This window comes from Xyrauchen texanus, chromosome 15 (assembly GCF_025860055.1).
Source record: "Xyrauchen texanus isolate HMW12.3.18 chromosome 15, RBS_HiC_50CHRs, whole genome shotgun sequence".
Taxonomy (NCBI): domain Eukaryota; kingdom Metazoa; phylum Chordata; class Actinopteri; order Cypriniformes; family Catostomidae; genus Xyrauchen; species Xyrauchen texanus.
Window position 1 is genome coordinate 1,692,844 of NC_068290.1, and position 20,010 is coordinate 1,712,853.

Here is a 20,010-nt window from a genome sequence, read left to right on the forward strand (position 1 = left end):
AAATACAAATCTAAAAAAAAAGTAAATAAACAAAACACATTAAAAAAAACAAAAACATTTTAATCGTAAAAAATAAAAAAATAAAATAAAAAGCAGAAAAATAAGAAACAATAAAAAGTTCCTAATTAAAGTCATAAAAAATCCACACAAAAACGAACAAATATAGCAAATAAAATGTTGTTTATTCTACAAATGATGCAGTGTGCATATTCATGAGCACCACCATATTGACATCACACAACCTGCTGATTATTACTAATTTATTCGGAAAGATACCCTATAATTAAACGCTTTTACTTGCAGAATATCTTAATCACGACTGAAAGGGAACTGTGCATTTTTACAAAAACATCTGTAAGTGAAAACCATATTCTGAGTGCGCCGAACCGATGTGTGCCCGGGTTATCACTGACCCCAGACCGCAGGTCGTAGAGCGTCTGCGTGACGATGACACTGAAGACCGCATGCGAGCGACTGCTCTCCTCGTTCATGTTAGTGGCTGCAACTGTGCGTGATTTATTCCCCTCCGACATCAGAGATTCAATATCCTGAAATGAATCAAAGTTAACTCATAATGACAGGCTCGGACGATTAGTAGGATATTCCTGTATATGTTCCTCTCGGGGTGTGTTTCAGGTTTGAGGGTTACAATGCAGAATCCAGCAAACATTATCAAATATGTTTCACCTCGAAGTTTGTGACCGCCAGCTGTGAGAGACCGTCCACATACGGACCCAAAACTTTGTGCTCGCGGACTTTCAGAGACTGTCTGTTCCTGCACGGAGAGAAGAAACATCATTATAGAGGAACAGCTCCACTAGAACGTCATTAATCCTTAAATACTTCTTCACTGATTCTTCCTACTGTTGTCTTTTTAAGTTTAAAGCTGAAGTGTCATTTCTGTCAACAAACGGTATTGTGTTACAAACAAGTTTCAGACATTCCCCTCACTCGCCAAACATGTAAAAACTTCAATTAAAACCATAAATAATTAAACAAGATAAATCAAAATGTAACTAATAAAAACAACATTTTATGCAAAACATAGCAATTAAAAAAACAAACTAAGAATTCAAACAAAAAATTTATAAAAATAATAAAAATAAATAAAGTTAATTAATAAAAATTATTAGAAATATATATTTATTTATATAAAATAATATATATACACATATTTAGCTGGAAGCAGCAATTAAAAAAAAAATCTAAGAATTGAAAAAAAACGAATATAAATAATAAAGAAATATTAAAGTTAATTAATAAAAATGATTAGAAATATATATTTATTTATATATATATATATATATATATATACACACATATATTTAGCTGGAAGCAGCCATTTAAAAAAAAAAAAAAATTTAACATATAAATCTTTTTTTTATGATTAAAAAATAATTAAATAATAATAAAATATCTATATTGATGCAAAAAGCAATTTAAAATGTAAAAAAAGAAAAAAATTACAAAAATGTAACAATATAAATAATAAAATTATTAACATTTATTATTAATAAATAATTAAATAAATAAATATAGCCGCAAGCAGCAATTAACAGGGTTCAAGCATTCAGGCCTTTAAGTGCATGCGTAAAAAGATATTAAAATAGAGATAAAGGTCCATAACTTTTGTGGTCGAAAATATTGGCACCCTTGGAAAATATGAGCAAAGAAGGCTGTGAACATAAATCTGCATTATTTATCCTTCTGATCTTTCATTCAAACAAAATCACATTTAATTGAAGTAAAACAATTGAAACAATATCTAATATCTAAATGATAAATAAATATTTTTCTCCAAAATGCATTGGCCATAATTATTGGCTCCATTTTGTTCAATAATTTTGCTGCCTCCCTTTGCCAAGATAACGGCTCTGAGTCTTCTCTTATAATGTCTAATGAGTTGGAGAACACATGGCAAGAGATCTGAGACCATTCGTCCATACAGAATCTCTCCAGAGCCTTCAAATTCAGACGTCCATGTTGGTGGTCTCTCCTCTTCAGTTCACCCCACAGATTTTCTATTGGGTTCAGGTTTGGGGACTGGGATGGCCATGGCAGAACCTTCATTTTGTGGATCATTGTCCTGCTGGAAGATCCAACCCATTGTAAGCTTTCTGGCCGAGGCAGTCGGATTTAGATTTGTTATCTGTTGGTATATGATAGAGTCCATGATGCCATGTATCCGAACAAGATATACAGGACCTCTTGCATAAAAACAACCCCACAACATTAAACATCCACCACCATGTTTAACCGTGGGCATTGGGGACTTCTTCATCTCTGTGTCAAAAGGTTTGATTTTTGTTCATAGTTTTAATGAAAGATCAAAAGGATAAACAATGCAGATTTTTTTATAGCCTACTTTATAGGCTTTTTTTTTTTACATTCCTGACTGTTTTAGCGCCACCTTTTGTCAGATCTCCTCCCAATTTTGCACGCTTCTTCAGAATGACATTTCGCATATGTGTACTAAATTTTATAAAAATCAGATGAATCGTTTAGGAGTTACAGGGTTTTTGGGTGAACTAGGCCACACCCATATTTTTCAATGACCCTTTTATAGCTCACATTTGTTTGATAGTAATTGATCTAGGATGTCCACAGCATCTTCCTGTACAGGATATGATGATGATGTCAAGGGAAAAAGCCAGTACTCGTTTGCCAAATTAGTTTCAAAATATTTCAAATCAATTTGATTGACACCAAGTTCAGAATGAGGAGATCTATAGGTCAAATAGGTCAACCATGTTTCATTCCGATTGGCCTTTGTTAAACTCATCTAATAGGGGATGGAAGTCGATGGTGGGCATGTTTTATAAGATATGAGACTGTCCTCATAGACCATGATGGCACCTTGGACAAAGACACTGCACGCAAAATTTCAAGTCAATCGGACCAACGGTTCCATAGTGTCTTCCAAAGCATGTCTCTGCTCACCCTTTGGGATCCAGCAGGTCTCGGACTTTCTCGTTGTAGATCTCCATGTACGAGACCTCCACCTTGAAGGAATGAGCCTCGTTCTCCTCTCTGGAGACCCTCTCGAACAGCGAGCAGCACAGTCTCGGGATGAGTCCTGGCTGATCGCCGTTCCCCATCATGGAGAAAGATTTCCCGGAGCCTGCCAGACAAGAGCAGGCCACCAACAGCAGGTCAAAGGTCAGACGACATCTTAAAGGGTGATGTTATCTTACAGCAGACGTGTTCATGCAGGTCAGACATCAAGTAAAGGCTGAATTGAATGATACAACTTTGGAACTAGAACAGGAAGTGCGAGGAAAGAGACAATGCGGTGTGGCTGTATGGAGGAAAAGACGAGACGCGAGCGATTCAACAGTGTAATTGCAAACACAGACACTTCCTGTTCCAGGAGTAGCCAGAAAGAGAACACAAGCACCTTTTAATAACTCAAAAAACATAACATGAAAATATCAGGTCACGATTTCACGAATGTTATGAGAAATGACTGTAAACAAGATTTGAAGTGAGAAAATTCCTGTGAATGTATTAAATAATGGTATATTAAAGTACATAATAAAGATATTTATAATTACAATTTTTTTATAAGTAAACAATATTTAATTTTGTAATAATTAAATACAAATTTTAGCGTAAAAAATAAAAATAAAATGTACAAAAATGTAACTGCAAAAATACATATATATATATTATTCATGTTTTTATATATAATAGTAGTTTTAACAGTAGTTTAACAAAACAATTCAGTATTAAATTATTTTTACAGTAAAATATTTATAATTACAAAAAATCTAATGAGTAAACAATATTTAATTTAATAAAAAAAATAAAAATTTTAATAAAAATCTTTTTTTTAAATATATATATAAATTATTCATGTTTTTATATATAATAGTAGTATTTTTTGTACTACTAAAAAATTCAGTATTAAAGTAATTTTACAGTAAAATATTTATAATGACAAAAATCTAATGAGTAAACAATATTTAATTTAATAATAACTAAATTCATTTTTTATGTAAAAATAAATAAATAAAAAAATTAAATATATATATATATATATATATATATATATATATATATATATATATAAATTATTCATGTTTTTATATATCATAGCAGTTTTTTTTGTACTGCTTAAAAAATCACTATATTACAGTATTAAAGTAATTTTAATATTACCATATTAGAGGATTACTTTTATGCAGCTTTTATGTGCTTTTAGGAGCTTCTCGTTTCTGATCACCATTCACTTGCATTGTATGGACCCACAGAGCCGAAATATTCCTCTAAATATCTTTGACATGTTTTCGGCACTATCTAAAACTATGTTAAAATACGAAATGTCCCTGTTCTGTGCTTTTAGAGTGTAAAAAATACATATACTTGTGTGTGTGTTATGTTGTCGGCACTGGTTCATATCTCGCAGGGTTTTATGTGTAATCGCAAGTAATCTTATGACAATAAAAGTCTTTCGTGCATCTATTCATGTCATTCAGTATAGCGGATGTCAATGCAGCCAAAAGCACTCTAGAGGATTAATTGCTTTCCTAAAGGTGTGACTGATTCACTGATTCACACGCCCTTCTGTACCTGTTTGTCCATAGGCAAAAATGCAGGCGTTGTACCCTTGAAATGCATTGTCGAGTATTCCCTCCCCAAGGCACTTGAACACGACCTCTTGACCTGCAAAACAAATAAAGCAGCTGTGACTATCACAACATTACAATGCACTCGCAGCTGGATCTCATTCAGAAGCGGCGGGCAAAGAAACACATTCTGTGGTCAAAACTTGAGAAATGCATCTTCTCAGGCAGCATGTGCTGACGCTTTTTATTTTTAGGTGAACTTTCCCCTCTCAGAGGAGCATTCGACCAAAACAGGCTTGTCCGTTAACGCTGTAAGCATATTTGGAACAAATCTAGGTCACAAAGGAATTCCCAAATTCCTCACGTTTCAAGAGAAACCCCTTGAGCGCTCTCACGAACACCCCTGAAATCAGTGTTGTGAATGCAAGAATGGGTCTGCGTGATCACATAGGGTGGCCCGTTCATGCTCTGCTGAAGCTGAGATGCACAAATCTGCACATTCTAACATTCATGGCGAATCAGCCAGCTGTGTAAAGAGCTAAATAAAGCCAGACCTTGAGCGGTTGCATGCACACCCTTTCAAGACACGATTGCACCAGTGCAGCTCAGTGCATACGGGCCCTTTATAAATGGATTCTTTGGCACGCTTTGCTCTGGAACGACTGCAGTGCCCTTATAGGACAAAAAATAAGTAAATAAATAACTAATGGTCATTTGGAAATTCGCCCAATGCAAAAGACAAGCTTTAACCCTTTGAGCTCTGAAGGTGTTGTTAAAGATTTCCTGTTTCAGTGGCATACCCCAAAATTATAGGCTTAAAAAATAAAAAGGAGGAGGGATGCGCCGTTTTAGAGTCCTCGCCACTACCATCCACCCCAACGCAGCAGCCGCAGCCATCTGCCGGGGGACGGAGGAGCCCGACCGCCTGAGAGTGGATGAACAGCCGCTGACCACGAAGTCCTAGCCGACTGCCTGGAGCGGTCAGGGCCGCAGTCAAGGGCAGAGGAGACCCCTACCAGCCGCTAAACGTGGCAACCTCCGACCGCGAGCGGGGAGGGGCTCCCGGCCGACCGTCTGGAGCGGGAGAACCACTGCCAAGGGCGGGGGAGACCCCTTCAGTTTCCCGAGAATGCAGCGGGGCGTTCCGTCCACCAGGGGTCAGAAGCCTGCCTCCGATCTGCCCGGGGAGGAGCGGCTGTCGTCCGTTGGAGGAGTGGCCGAGGACCAAGCTACGGCGTATCAGAGAACCGGCGAGTAAGTGTTTTTTTTTGTTGGCATTTCCCTCTCTTTTTTAAAATGTTTTGTTAATTTGGAACGATCGCCGTTACGGCGCATAGGTGCCACATTTTTTTTGTGTTTCCCTCCCCTTGTCCCCTCCCTCATCCAGGTAGATGGGGATGACCTGCCGGCAGATGGGGCGGAAGGCACGCCCCTCCCCAGGGAAAGAGGCCTGAGAGAACGAGGGAGGAATGTGGCAGGGACGGAGGGCGGGGTCGTGATTCCGCACACCCGGCCACCTAATCAGGCTAATTAGCCCTCGAGGGGGATCAAGGCCGACCGGAGACGGCAGTGCGACAGAGAGAGATTTACGGACAGCTGTCCGACACCTGTGTGTGTGTTTGTATTCTTGGTTCAGGTTATTATAAAAATATTATTTATAGTGTCAAGCCAGTTCTCGCCGCCTCCTTTCCATTAACCCCTTTACAAATGCTTTTGATGACTAAAGGTTTGCATAGCATGCAGACATGATTTTAGTCATGAGATTTCACAGAATGAGTTTCATTCTGTGTCATTTGAGTCATCATTGAGTCTGTGTCGTATATTTGGCGCCATCTCCTGGTGGTCATATGTAACATTGTGCTTCATGTGGATTATCTAATGATCTATACATCTGATTATCTTGTGTGTGGACTCGTTTGGAAGATAATCACAGACTCTAAATAATGATATGTGACACTTTATGTTCAGTTTATCTTTCGTAAAGTTATAAGTGAAAACGAGGCATATAAGCAACACCAACATAATTTGTGTTGATACGACAAAGCAATCAAAAGATATAGCATTACAAAAATAACCTATCATAGTCTAAAAACATCTCAAAGTGTCCAAAAACATCTCCAAACAAATAAAAGATAATAATTGTACATAAGAACTAATTACACATGCAAACACAACAATGACTAAAGGTTTGCATAGCATGCAGACATGATTTTAGTCATGAGATTTCACAGAATGAGTTTCATTCTGTGTCATTTGAGTCATCATTGAGTCTGTGTCGTGTATTTGGGGCCATCTCCTGGTGGCCATATGTAACATTGTGCTTCATGTGGATAATCCAGGGGGGCAGGAATTAGCTGGTCTCACTAGCCCCTGCTGGTTGATGCTGGAACTACACCCTCGGTGCTTAACAGCATGTTTCCCCCATTGACAGCCATTTAGAAACAATGATGTATTCTGATCACATATATTTAATCACATTGCACTACATATTTTTCTGATGAGTAATTATTAGGCCAATAAATTAATTAACGCTTTCTTTATATATTATTTGTAGAAATCAATAAGCTCTTAAATACCTTTAAAATACTAAATATTCTAAAATATAATTATTAGTATTTGTATTAATGTACCCTGCTGCGAATGATCATAACAGTGGGTCAGTGATAAGGGAAAAAGTTAATTAGCATAAACGTGATACATGTATTATATTTTACACTGAAAGCCGACATGCTAACGTGTTCGGCTTTTAATTGTGCTAACCGCCACTCTACAGGGTCTCGTGTAAGATTCCAGCGGTAAGATATTTAATTAATTATTAAGGCGCACACTTTGTGTTGTGAGGACATAATTTTTCTGCGGCTGTTCAGCAACTCACGTCACAACTGGTGCTAAGATAGCGCCTACCTCCGGGGTGGTCGCGGGGACCCTGCGCCAACTGAACTGCGTAATAGAGATGAATGGGAATGATAACTGAATACTCAAAGCTCTCTCCAGGTATTTTAGAACTCCTTGGGATTATCTAATGATCTATGCATATGATTACATTGTGTGTGGGCTCGTTTGAAAGATAATCACCTCCTCTAAATAACAGAATGTCATGAATAGACCTTTATATTCATTAAGAATGACAGATGGTCCATGTACACTTCATAAAGTCAACAGATTATCAGACAGACTTTGTTTTTGCAAGTTTGAACAGGAAGACTATAATTAACTAATGCCTGAACTACTTAGAAGAAAAACATCAATGTGTTACATTTAAGTGTAGTTTACTGGAATGCACCATAATGGAATAAAAACATCAATAAAATAATTGAGTTTATTGATGCTGGTGTCATTACCAAACTTCTTAATTAGTGCAACCAGCAAGACTTCCTTTTGTTTTTAATTAAATATATCTTGTTTTATAGCGTTTATGTTTATTGTTTATGACTTTCTATCTCTGCAGAACACAAACAAAGATTTTTAGAAGAATATCTCAGCTCTTTAGGTCCATACAATGCAAGTGAATGGTGACCAGAATTGTGAAGCTACAAAAAGCACATAAAAGCATCATAAAAGTACTCCAATTGTTTAATATATGTCTTCATAAGCGATGCGGTCACTTAGAGAAACAGATCAATATTTAAATCCTTTTTTTTTTTTTTACAGAATGTGAAAGTGAAAGTGGAGATTTATAGTAAAAAAGGACTTAAATGTTGATCCGTTTCTCACTCTCACCTATCATATCACTTCTGAAGACATGGATTAAACCACTGGAGTCTTATGGATTACTTTAACACGCTTTTTGGATCTTCAAATGTTCTGGTCACCATTCACTTCCATTGTAAGGACCTACAAAGCAGAGATATTCTTCTAAAACTCTTTGTTTGTTTTCATCATAAGATAGAAAGTCACACACATCTGGGATGGCATATAAGTAAATTATTTGATTAAATGAATGAATGAATTTTCATTTTTGGGTGGACTGTCTCTTTAAGGATGTTGAGATATTTTTTACTGGAGTGAATGGAAAGTGATGTCATGTTTGATATTGACTCACCGGCATACTTTGGGACGTTGGATTCATCCATGGACCAGAAACAGTAGTCGAAGGCAAACACCTGTAGAAGTAGATACAAAGAGAGTTGTGAGCGAGTTCTGGCATGTTCCAGCTGATGCTGGTCGGGTCAGAGACAAACAGACAAAAGAAGAATTAATGTGTTGAATTATTCCAGACAGAACATGATGCTGCTTGTCTGAATCCCAGATTAAAGACAAACACACGGACTGAATGAGAAAATACTACAGTTCCAGTTCACACACACTTCATCTTAACACTTAAACTCGATCAGTCTGTACAGATGTTTCGTGTGGCTCCTCACCCCTGCCTCCTATCTCCGGCAGGATATGAGGGTCCCGAGTACCTCTTCGGCCCTCCAGATGGGGGCTATTTTGACTTGCATCATTAGAGGCTAAGCACTGAAAGTGTGTAGGCACCTATTGTAATCATTAGTGTTCTTCTTCTTCTGCCAATTTAGTCTATGGGAGCCCATAGAACCGTGCATAGGAAAGTTGTGAAATTTGGCACACTGATAGAGGACACTCTGAACTATAACTGACCCAAATTTGGGGTCTCTAACTCTAAATCAAACCCTCTAGCGCCACCAATTGTTCAAAGCTTCACTTTGAACAGTTGAAAAGGTCATCGTTTTGAACCTACTCTTCGAACTCCTTCCAGACCGCAAAAAAATGCATCAAAATCTTTGGTGCATTATCCCGGGACACAAAGTTATTAAAGCCGTTACCAAACCGTTCTCAATAAGCACTCCAACGAATTTGACTGCGACCACACCAAATGGACGTGAGGCTGTATCTTCGCAACGCCATATCGTATTGACACGTAAATTAGTATATATCATAGCCATTGTGACTTGAGGGTACCTGCACAGTTTTGGCGCAGCGACACCTAGTGGTCAGGAGATGTCTATTTTCGCTTATAACGTCTGAATAATTTGGCCTAAAATTATGAGAATTGTCTCTTTAGATTCCTTGGGGTATACAGAGTTAACTAATACTGTATTTTACACATGCATTGGCATACAATTACGAAACTCGTTATGCATCATCGGCACTATGCACTGAGGGTACCTATAACGTTTTAAGGCAGTGTCATCTTGTGGTTAAAAGTGGTAAAACGTAAAGTTTAAAAATTTTACGATTGACTAGTTTGGCCTATCATCTTGCAAAGGCTTTCAGTAGATTTCTTGGGTCGAGTACGATGAACCCCAATTTTCCATGGTCGTCCATACTTCCTGTCAGCCATTTTTAATTAAATTGAAAACCTACATTTTCGAACACCTGCCAGGCCGCAAGTCCGATTTGCACGAGATTTGTCGTGTATCATCTCGGGACACTCATGACAAAATGTTATTAAAAGCTTTTCAATAAACGCAACGGTTCTCGTATAGCACACCATCACATTTGATGGCAAGATGCCAAAAAGCATCTGAGGCTGTATCTCGTCAATGCTTCTCAGTATTGACATAAAACTTCGGTGAACACCCCTATTTCGCAGCTTTATTTATTTATGTTTTTCTCGCTTCAGAAAAAGTATTAACAAAATATAACATTTGTGTAACTTAGTTGATTGGACATGGAATTACCCTATGAAATGTTGTCTCAGTTACACTTCAGCGAAACATAACTGAGATCTCCATTACGTCGTCCCGAGCTATGAAAGAGCAACCTCTGACTGCAGTCAATTTTCCTGAGACACCTCCTTAAAGAGTTTGTGTACAGCAGCCATTACTGATGGGAAACGGCCTTTTGTGGAGGGAAGGTTAATTACAATACATAAATCTGAAAAAGCTTTGTGGATTCCTGCTTTTGGTGACTTGTGTTTCTGGAGCAACAGGCTGTACGGGCCTCTCAAATCACAAACAAAACTTTCTCCAGACAAACAATACAGCTAACAAACTGTTAGTTTCCAAACACATAATTATATTATAACACAATGTACATTTTGTTCCATTGGCGGAATGTGGCAGGGTGGAGGGCAGGGCCGGGTCGCGATCATACACACCTTATCCGGCTAATCAAGCCTCCGAGAGGGATAAAGGCCGACTGCGGAGGATTGTGCGGGAGAGAGAGATCGTTTACGGACATGTCCGTCATCTGTGTGTGTGTCTTTTAAGTTTCTCATTAAAATATTATTTATATTGTCAAGCCGGTTCTCACCTCCTCCTTTCCATTGACTGCTTTACACTGGTGCCGAAATCCGAAGCAGGAGGGATCCGTAATAGAGTTCTCGCCACTACTGTCCACCCCAACGGAGCAGTCGCGGCCATCTGCCGGGGGACGAGGAGCCCGGCCGCCTGGAAGAGGACGATGGCCGCCAACCGCGAGGGGAGAAGGGGCTCCTAACCGATGGTCAGGGCCGCTACCATTTATGCATTTGGCAGACGCTTTTATCCAAAGTGCAATTATTAGAGGGACAATCCCCCTGGAACAACCTGGAGTTAAGTGCCTTGCTCAAGGACACAATGGTGGTGGCCATGGGGTTAGAACCTGTGACCTTCTGATTAACAGCCCTGTGCTTTAGCCACTACGCCACCACCACTCACACCACTACCGGGGCGGAGGAGTCGCCTACCAGCCGCTGAAACGCGGCGGGGTTTGAGAATGCCGACCGCGAGCAGGGAGGGGCTCACTGCCGACCGCCTGGAGCGGGAGAACCGCTGCCATGGGCGGGGGAGACCCCTTCTGTTCCCCGAGAACTCGGCGGGGCATTCCGTCTGCCAGGGGCTGGAGGTCTGCCTCCGATCCGCCCAGAGAGGCGCGGCTGTCGTCCGTTCGAGGGTGGAGGAGTGGCCGAGGAACAAGCTACGGCGTATCGGAGAACTGGCGAGTAAGTGTCTTTTTTGTGTCTCTCTCTCCTCTCTCTCTCTCTCTCTCACTGCCGCTCCACGTTGGCCTTTTCTCGTATTAATTTTACAGTGTTTTTTTCTATTTAATTATTTCTGTTTCCCTCCCCTTGTCCCCTCCCTCGTCCAGGTAGACTGGGATGACCTGCCGGCAGACGGGGCAAAAAGGCACGCCCCTCCCCAGGGAAAGGGGAGGTGTACGTAATGCCGGGGGCTCCCCTGCCTGAGAGAACGAGGGAGGCGTGTGGCAGGGCAGAGGGTGGGGCCGGGTCGTGATCATACACACCCGGTCCCTTATCAGGCTAATCAAGCCTCCGAGAGGGATAAAGGTCATTTCATCTAAACACTGAATGTGGAAAATAATGGGAGGTACTGGGGTTGCTTCAATTGGTCAGATCTATCTCAGCAACGTAATGCGGCAATAAAGTCAGCTGACTACCTGAATGTACTGAATGAGCAGGTTATCCCATCAATGGATTTTGTCTTCCCTGACGGCACGGGCATATTCCAGGATGACAATGCCAACATTCATGGGGCTCAAATTGTGAAAGAGTGTTTCAGGGAGCATGAGGAACATCAGAGTCCTGACCTTAACCCCACTGAAAGTCTTTGGGATGTACTGGAGAAGACTTCACGGAGTGGTTCGACTCTCCAAAAATGTATGCAACTCTGGATGGAAATAAATGTTGCGATGATGCATAAGGTTGTCCAAACAATGCCTTGACGAATGCACGCCTTGATCAAAGCTAAAGGCGGTCCAACGAAACATAGAGTATGCAAGGTAAATCTATCTTATTAAAAGTATATGTCAGAAATGTCAAAGCTCTGTGATGTTTTTTGTGGTGTGCATGAATGTAATGTAATGATGATTGAGAGATATTCCTCAAAAGCATGATGCATCGTATTTAATACATGGATTTCAAAGAGAGTTTTCAATAAAATAATATACAAAATTTGAACCAAGCACAAGTTGCTTATATAGCAAATACTCATTTTAATATAATCATTTCTGTCACTTTTACTTTAAAATCAACGAAGAGTTCACATATTAAAAGAATGCATGCAATACAAAAGTTTGATTACGTTAATGATGCACAGGCTTTAGAAAATAGCGTATGAAATTTGACACGTTATAGGGATAAATGCACAACCCAATTACCCTCAGGGGATGTGCAATATAAACATTGAAGTGACCTTGAACGTTACTTCTATTGCATTGCAAATACTGCACCTATGGTTTTTGCGCCCCTTACAGTGCTATACCAGCACCGTTAACAGCTGGCAGTCAAATGGACTGCACATGGTTAGTGAATAAGACTGAAATGCAACGTTTCACAACTATTTAGCACATTCAGTATATTTTTAGTCACTTACTCTTTCCAGAAATCATCATCATCAAAAAACTAAAACTGGCTAATATTCCAGAACCCTGGACCCTCACTAGTCCTCCAGCATTCGTCTGTTACAGCCTGTCTGCCAGCCAAGCACAATGCCAGCTCTCCGTCTGCGAGTACGAGGGGGGGAGATGGGTGCCGCAACAATGCAGCTTTGAATGCGTTTACACTGGCCCTGTGTGTCTGCTTACTGCCTCACACATTGTAGCTCTTTGTGGATGTTCACGAGACGTTTGAGGCCCGACACATTCACACAGACGTTTATAATCGTCTGATGACCCACCGGAAGGATGCCGGAGGTAAACGATGCTTGTGACTAAAATGCATCTCTTGATTGGAGAAACACTTTGATGTTGAGTCAGAGCGGTTTCAGAATCAATATTAGAATCACTGAACTGAAGTTGCCATTGCTTTAAGAAATCTCGCAATAAATGATATATAGCATTATTTTTTTAAAAGTTATTTGTTTGAAAACTAAATATCATGTATTTCTTTGTTTTTAAATGGTCAGACATATTGCTCGTCGCTGGACTCTTACTGTATCGTGTCTGGTCAGGACACGGTGTAAGATAAACAAAGAACAAATTTTAGGACATGCATGAGTCTTACCTTTGGCTGTTTCCTGTGTGTGAAGAGGCATCAGTTCCAAACCAGGACAGGACACGTGGGTTCCACAAGGACAAATAAAGAACAAAAGACAAAGTCAACAGCATTCATAGACTGTCTATCGTATTTTATCATTAAACAAAAAAAAAAAAACCTGCTTTCCATCACATTCAACATAAAACGGCCTCGTTTCTAGGTCACTTCTTTGCCCTTCAAACCTCATAAATGACTTTAAAGCTTAAAGCTAAAGTAACTTTTTCAGTGTTAAAATACTTTCTTCTATTCCACCTTAATATGCAGAGACAACTATAGTCAGTGGCAAGAAAAAGTATGTGAACCCTTTGGAATGAGCTGGTTTTCTGCTTTAATTGGTCATTAAATGTGATCTCATCAAGTATAGACAAACACAATGTGCTTAAAATAACAACACAAACAGTTATAATCTTTCATATCTTTATTGATCACATCACATTAAACATTCATAGTGCTGTGAAAAAGTAAGTGAACCCTTGGATTTAATAAACGATCGATCCTCCTTTGGCAGCATCACCTCAATCAAGCCTTTCCGATAGAGGCGGATTAGACCTGCACAACGTTCAGAAGGATTTCTGGATCATTCTTCCTTACAGAACTGCTTCAGCTCAGACATATTCTTAGGATATCTGGTGTGAACGGCTCTCTTGAGGTCATTCCACAGCATCTCTATTGGGATAAGGTCTGGGCTCTGACTGGGACACTCCAAAAGATGGATTTTCCTTTTTTAAGTCATTCTGTAGTAGATTTACTTTGATGTTTAGAGTCATTGTCCTGCTGTATCACTCAACTTCTACTGAGCTTCAGCTGGTGCACAGCCACCCTGACATTATACTGTAGGATATCTTCATAAACTTGGGAATTCATTTTTCCCAAGTTTATGAAGTGCGCAGAAATGTCTTTATTGGAAAGCAGCAGCTTCCTTCATGTTCTCCTGCCATGGACACCATACCTGTTTAATGTTTTCTGTAATGTAGACTCATGAACAGAGATGTTAACCAGCTCCAACGATTCCTTCAAGTCTTTATCTGTCACTCTAGTGCTCTTCTTTAGCTCATTGATCATTCTGCGGTATTCCCTTTGAGTCATCTTGGCTGCACGGCCACTTCTAGAGAGAGTACCTATAGTACTAAATCATCTCCATTTATAGACAGTTTGTCTAACTGTGGACAGATGAATATCTAACGGACACTTCTAGTGAGAGTACCTATAGTACTAAACCATCTCCATTTATAGACAGTTTGTCTAACAGTGAACAGATGAATATCTAACGGCCACTTCTAGAGAGAGTACCTATAGTACTAAACCATCTCCATTTATAGACAGTTTGTCTAACTGTGGACAGATGAATATCTAACGGCCACTTCTAGAGAGAGTACCTATAGTACTAAATCATCTCCATTTATAGACAGTTTGTCTAACTGTGGACAGATGAATATCTAACGGACACTTCTAGTGAGAGTACCTATAGTACTAAATCATCTCCATTTATAGACAGTTTGTCTAACTGTGGACAGATGAATATCTAACGGACACTTCTAGTGAGAGTACCTATAGTACTAAATCACCTCCATTTATAGACAGTTTGTCTAACTGTGGACAGATGAATATCTAACGGACACTTCTAGTGAGAGTACCTATAGTACTAAATCATCTCCATTTATAGACAGTTTGTCTAACTGTGGACAGATGAATATCTAACGGCCACTTCTAGAGAGAGTACCTATAGTACTAAATCATCTCCATGTATAGACAGTTTGTCTAACTGTGGACGGATGAATATCTAACGGACACTTCTAGTGAGAGTACCTATAGTACTAAATCACCTCCATTTATAGACAGTTTGTCTAACTGTGGACAGATGAATATCTAACGGACACTTCTAGTGAGAGTACCTATAGTACTAAATCACCTCCATTTATAGACAGTTTGTCTAACTGTGGACAGATGAATATCTAACGGCCACTTCTAGAGAGAGTATCTATAGTACTAAATCATCTCCATTTATAGACAGTTTGTCTAACTGTGGACAGATGAATATCTAACGGCCACTTCTAGAGAGAGTACCTATAGTACTAAATCATCTCCATGTATAGACAGTTTGTCTAACTGTGGACAGATGAATATCTAACGGCCACTTCTAGAGAGAGTACCTATAGTACTAAATCACCTCCATTTATAGACAGTTTGTCTCACTGTGGACAGATGAATATCTAACGGCCACTTCTAGTGAGAGTATCTATAGTACTAAATCATCTCCATTTATAGACAGTTTGTCTAACTGTGGACAGATGAATATCTAACGGCCACTTCTAGAGAGAGTCCTATAGTACTAAATCATCTCCATTTATAGACAGTTTGTCTCACTGTGAACAGATGAATATCTAACGGCCACTTCTAGAGAGAGTCCTATAGTACTAAATCACCTCCATTTATAGACAGTTTGTCTAACTGTGGACAGATGAATATCTAACGGCCACTTCTAGTGAGAGTACCTATAGTACTAAATCATCTCCATTTATAGACAGTTTGTCTCACTGTGGACAGATGAATATCTAACGGCCACTTCTAGTGAGAGTACCTATAGTACTAAATCATCTCCATTTATAGACAGTTTGTCTCACTGTGGACAGATGAATATCTAACGGCCACTTCTAGTGAGAGTACCTATAGTACTAAATCACCTCCATTTATAGACAGTTTGTCTCACTGTGGACAGATGAATATCTAACGGCCACTTCTAGTGAGAGTACCTATAGTACTAAATCACCTCCATTTATAGACAGTTTGTCTAACTGTGGACAGATGAATATCTAAACTCTTCCAGATAACTTTATAACCCTTTCCATCTTTATGTAAAGCAACAATTCCTAATCGTAGGTCTTCTGAGATCTCTTTTTGCGAGTCATGGTCCACATCAGCAGATGCTTCTTGTGAAATGTGAACTCAGAACGACTGAGTGCTTTTTATAAGTCAAAGTAGCTCTAACCCACATCTCCAATCTGGTTTAATTAATTGGATGCCAGGTTTGCCAACTCCTGACTCTAATTAGCTTATATTAACATCATTAGCCTAGGGGTTTTGAGCAACCTGCTTAGAACCGCCCCCAAAAACGTTCCTCAACCAATGCCTTGAGTTTGGGGGCGGGACTATAGCACTGTTTAAACAACAGCACACAAGGGGCGCATTCAGAAAGCTGTTTTGAAAACATTGTTTATTTTTGCAAGTCCGTTCAGTGGCACTTTTGTTGCAGAAATGACATCCTTCAGCCTTAATTGATGTATTTACTGTCTCTTTGCATTCATGTAGTTGTTCATTGGGTTGCTCACTGGTATTTCCTGCTTGTGAACCTGTGACTGGACTCATAATACAGGCACTGAAGCGTGAGGACGAGAGAGATTTACCCTTGAATGTTGCAATAGCTCTGTTGTGTCAACTTCAGTTAAGCTTGTGGACTTTGCAGCTGGGGTTAGGTTAAGGCTATGACGCCCAATACCTCTCCTAAAACTGTTTCAAAACCTACTGAACTCTACATAGGCAGCATCCTTACAGAAATGGAAACTTATATGTGGAATGAAACCTTATGAATTCACGAGGACTAACAATAGAGTGCAAAAGTGCCCGCCCACTTTTTTATCCATCTTGGTTCCGGAAGTATTTTTCCCATTCATTTTTTTCCATAGGAATTTCATGAAAGAAGTCGAAGCCATGAACCAAACCAACCAGCTCCGAGGTTAATCACAACACCAGAAACTTTGATTAGAAGGAAAAAAATTATTTGAAAATGGCAAAAAAAAGACAAAGATACAAGATTGTGCACTTTAATGAGGGAATGAACTACATATCCCATGAAGCTTTGCGAATACGAAATTAAAAACAACAGGCAAAATATAAAACTAGTTTTGAGGTATACATCAAAGTATACTGCAAATAATATAAATATATTCAACCACAAATATTTAAGTAGTTTGAGAGAGAATGAGGGAGAGTGGGCGGTCACAGCAGAGCTGTTTAGACACTGTTTGTTCTCCCTAAGGATCATGGGTAGTGTAGTTCTTCACCTGGAATTCTGCTATTAAACTATTTTTTTTAAATGAAACGAAATGGGGTCTGGGTAGCTCAGTGAGTAAAGACGCTGACTATCACACCTGGAGTTGTGAGTTTGAATTCAGGGCGTGCTGAGTGACTCCAGCCAGGTCTCCTTAGCAACCAAGTTGGCCCGGTTGCTAGGAAGGGTAGAGTCACATGGGGTAACGTCCTCGTGGTCACTATAATGTGGTTCTCGCTCTCGGTGGGGCGTGTGGTGAGTTGTGTGTGGATGCCGCGGAGAATAGTGTGAAGCCTCCACACGCGCTACATCTCCACGGTAACACGCTCAACAAGTCACGTGATCAGATGCGCGGATTGACGGTCTCGGACGCGGAGGCAACTGAGATTTGTCCTCCGCCACCTGGATTGAGGCGAGTCACTACAACACCACGAGGACTTAGAGCGCATTGGGAACTGGACGTTCCAAATTGGGGAATTTTTTTTAATCATTTATCATGTGTTTTATGCACCAAACACTATTATTGACATTTAAAAAAGGGAAATTGTAAAACTTTTTTAGCTGGGTCTCAGGAACTTATGTAAGATGACATCATAATAGCTTATAATGTGAAATAATGAGATCTTTATAATTTATATGAAAATACACAGAAATATTAGTAAATCTTGTGAAATGTAAATGTCAGAATTTTCAAATCTTTGTGATTTTTTTTGTTTTGTTTGTGGTGTGCATGAATGTTGCACTGGGAATTGGGCATACCAAATTTCCCACACTGGATTCATGCAATCACATTTGATTTACTTACTAAAAATAAAAACTGCACAAAGACTGCCAATAATAGCCATACAACAGACATTTTCAACTTCATGGACAAGTGGGCCAGATGGAAATAATCTTCGGGGCACGCGGGCCAAGCAAGGATATTTTATTGAAAAGCGTCTATCTCAGGGGTCGGCACCCTATGGCATGCGGCCAGTGGCAAATGGCCAATGCTGGCACGCGGAGGCGTAATCACGGCATGCCAGCAACGGCGAGAGAGGAGTAGAATATTTTATTCATATGAAATTCTGCAGCTGCATTCTAATCTACATCTTGAATTCATGAGCTGAATGGGAGGCTAAACAAAAAGTTCAAATGTGACGAGACTGCAGGATACCCAACAGACTCGTGCAGCGCGTGCACGCCATTCGTGCATCATGAGCCGGCAGCGCTTCACGTTCAGTTAATACAATTCTTTATAACATAATCATCAAGATTTTCACTCAAACTGTAATGCTGATAATATCATTTGTAATGAAAAATAAACAATTAAATCCAATCCAAATCCAAAATTCACAAGTGGACTCAAACTTTGGAAAATCGCATACATTTGCATGTTTGTTTGTTTTTGCAGTGTGCAACACGTGCAAACTATATATATTTATCTCATTAAATCGCAGCTTTGTGGAGGTGAGCCAAAAGTTGTTGAGCGGGGGTGGGGGGGTGTTCGATGTCCTTTTCTGCATAACGCGGCAGCTCATTTTAGCTTATCGGGGCCCATTCGGCCCATTTCGCGGCGGACCCGCCGGCCCGCTCGGTTCTCCCGATGGCAACACGGCATACATGTTAACGGGATGTGTGTCAGTTAAACACCAACACTCCGGGTGATTCCAGTGTAAACAGCTTCGAGGAGCGATTTCATATTATTTGGCATTTTTTGAGTTGTTGCTCTATTGTCTGACACTATTGGTTGCTGGTTCAAGACCATCAGGGCTGGAATGGTAATCTGGCATACCGGGCATTTTCCCGGTGGGCCGACGCACTTTAGGGCCGATCAGGGGTGGACTGGCCATCGGGAGAACCGAGCGGGCCGCGGGTCGGTCGCGAAACGAAATGAGCTGCCACGTTATGCAGAACGGACCACAAAACGGTGCCACGATATGCAGAAAAGGAGCGAACCCCAACAACTTTTGGCCCAGTTGTATGTAAAATCACGGTCCAATTTCTCTTCCCAGTCCAGCCCTGGAGACCATCATGTTTTATGGGCAATTATCTGGTCTAGGGGCCGGATTCACGAAACATCCTTAAGAATAAAATTCATGTCTATTCTACTTTTATTTTCTAACTTATGAAAAAAGTAATGAATATTTTGTATTCCCGAAAAGACTTCTTAAGAAAGTACTAAATGTTCTTCATGAATTGCACCTAGACGCATTCGTTTGAACTTTGTATTATCTCTCCTAAGTAGTGATGGGACAATATCTCACGATTCGGTTCAATATACAATATGAGGTTCACAATTCGATAAAATCTCAATTCTATATTCTATATAATAACACTTAAATGACAAAATATAACAGAAAAAATATATTTTCTGAAAAGTGATCGAGTAAAATGCTCATTGTAATTTCTCATCCAAATAAAGTTCTTTAATACACAATAGAAATGCTCAAAGTTTAGAGTTTCTCTATAAGAAA

The 20,010-nt window shown here is 39.7% G+C and overlaps 1 protein-coding gene across 1 annotated transcript in view; it reads right to left on the minus strand.

Annotated features, from left to right (window-relative positions):
* Nucleotides 1-20,010, minus strand: part of kif13a (kinesin family member 13A) — an 87,566-nt gene that overhangs the window by 40,597 nt on the left and 26,959 nt on the right. Inside the window, 6 exon segments of the mRNA XM_052143748.1 lie at nt 414-548; nt 688-775; nt 2,941-3,121; nt 4,573-4,665; nt 8,611-8,671; nt 13,477-13,489. Coding sequence (XP_051999708.1) covers nt 414-548; nt 688-775; nt 2,941-3,121; nt 4,573-4,665; nt 8,611-8,671; nt 13,477-13,489 — 571 coding nt within the window.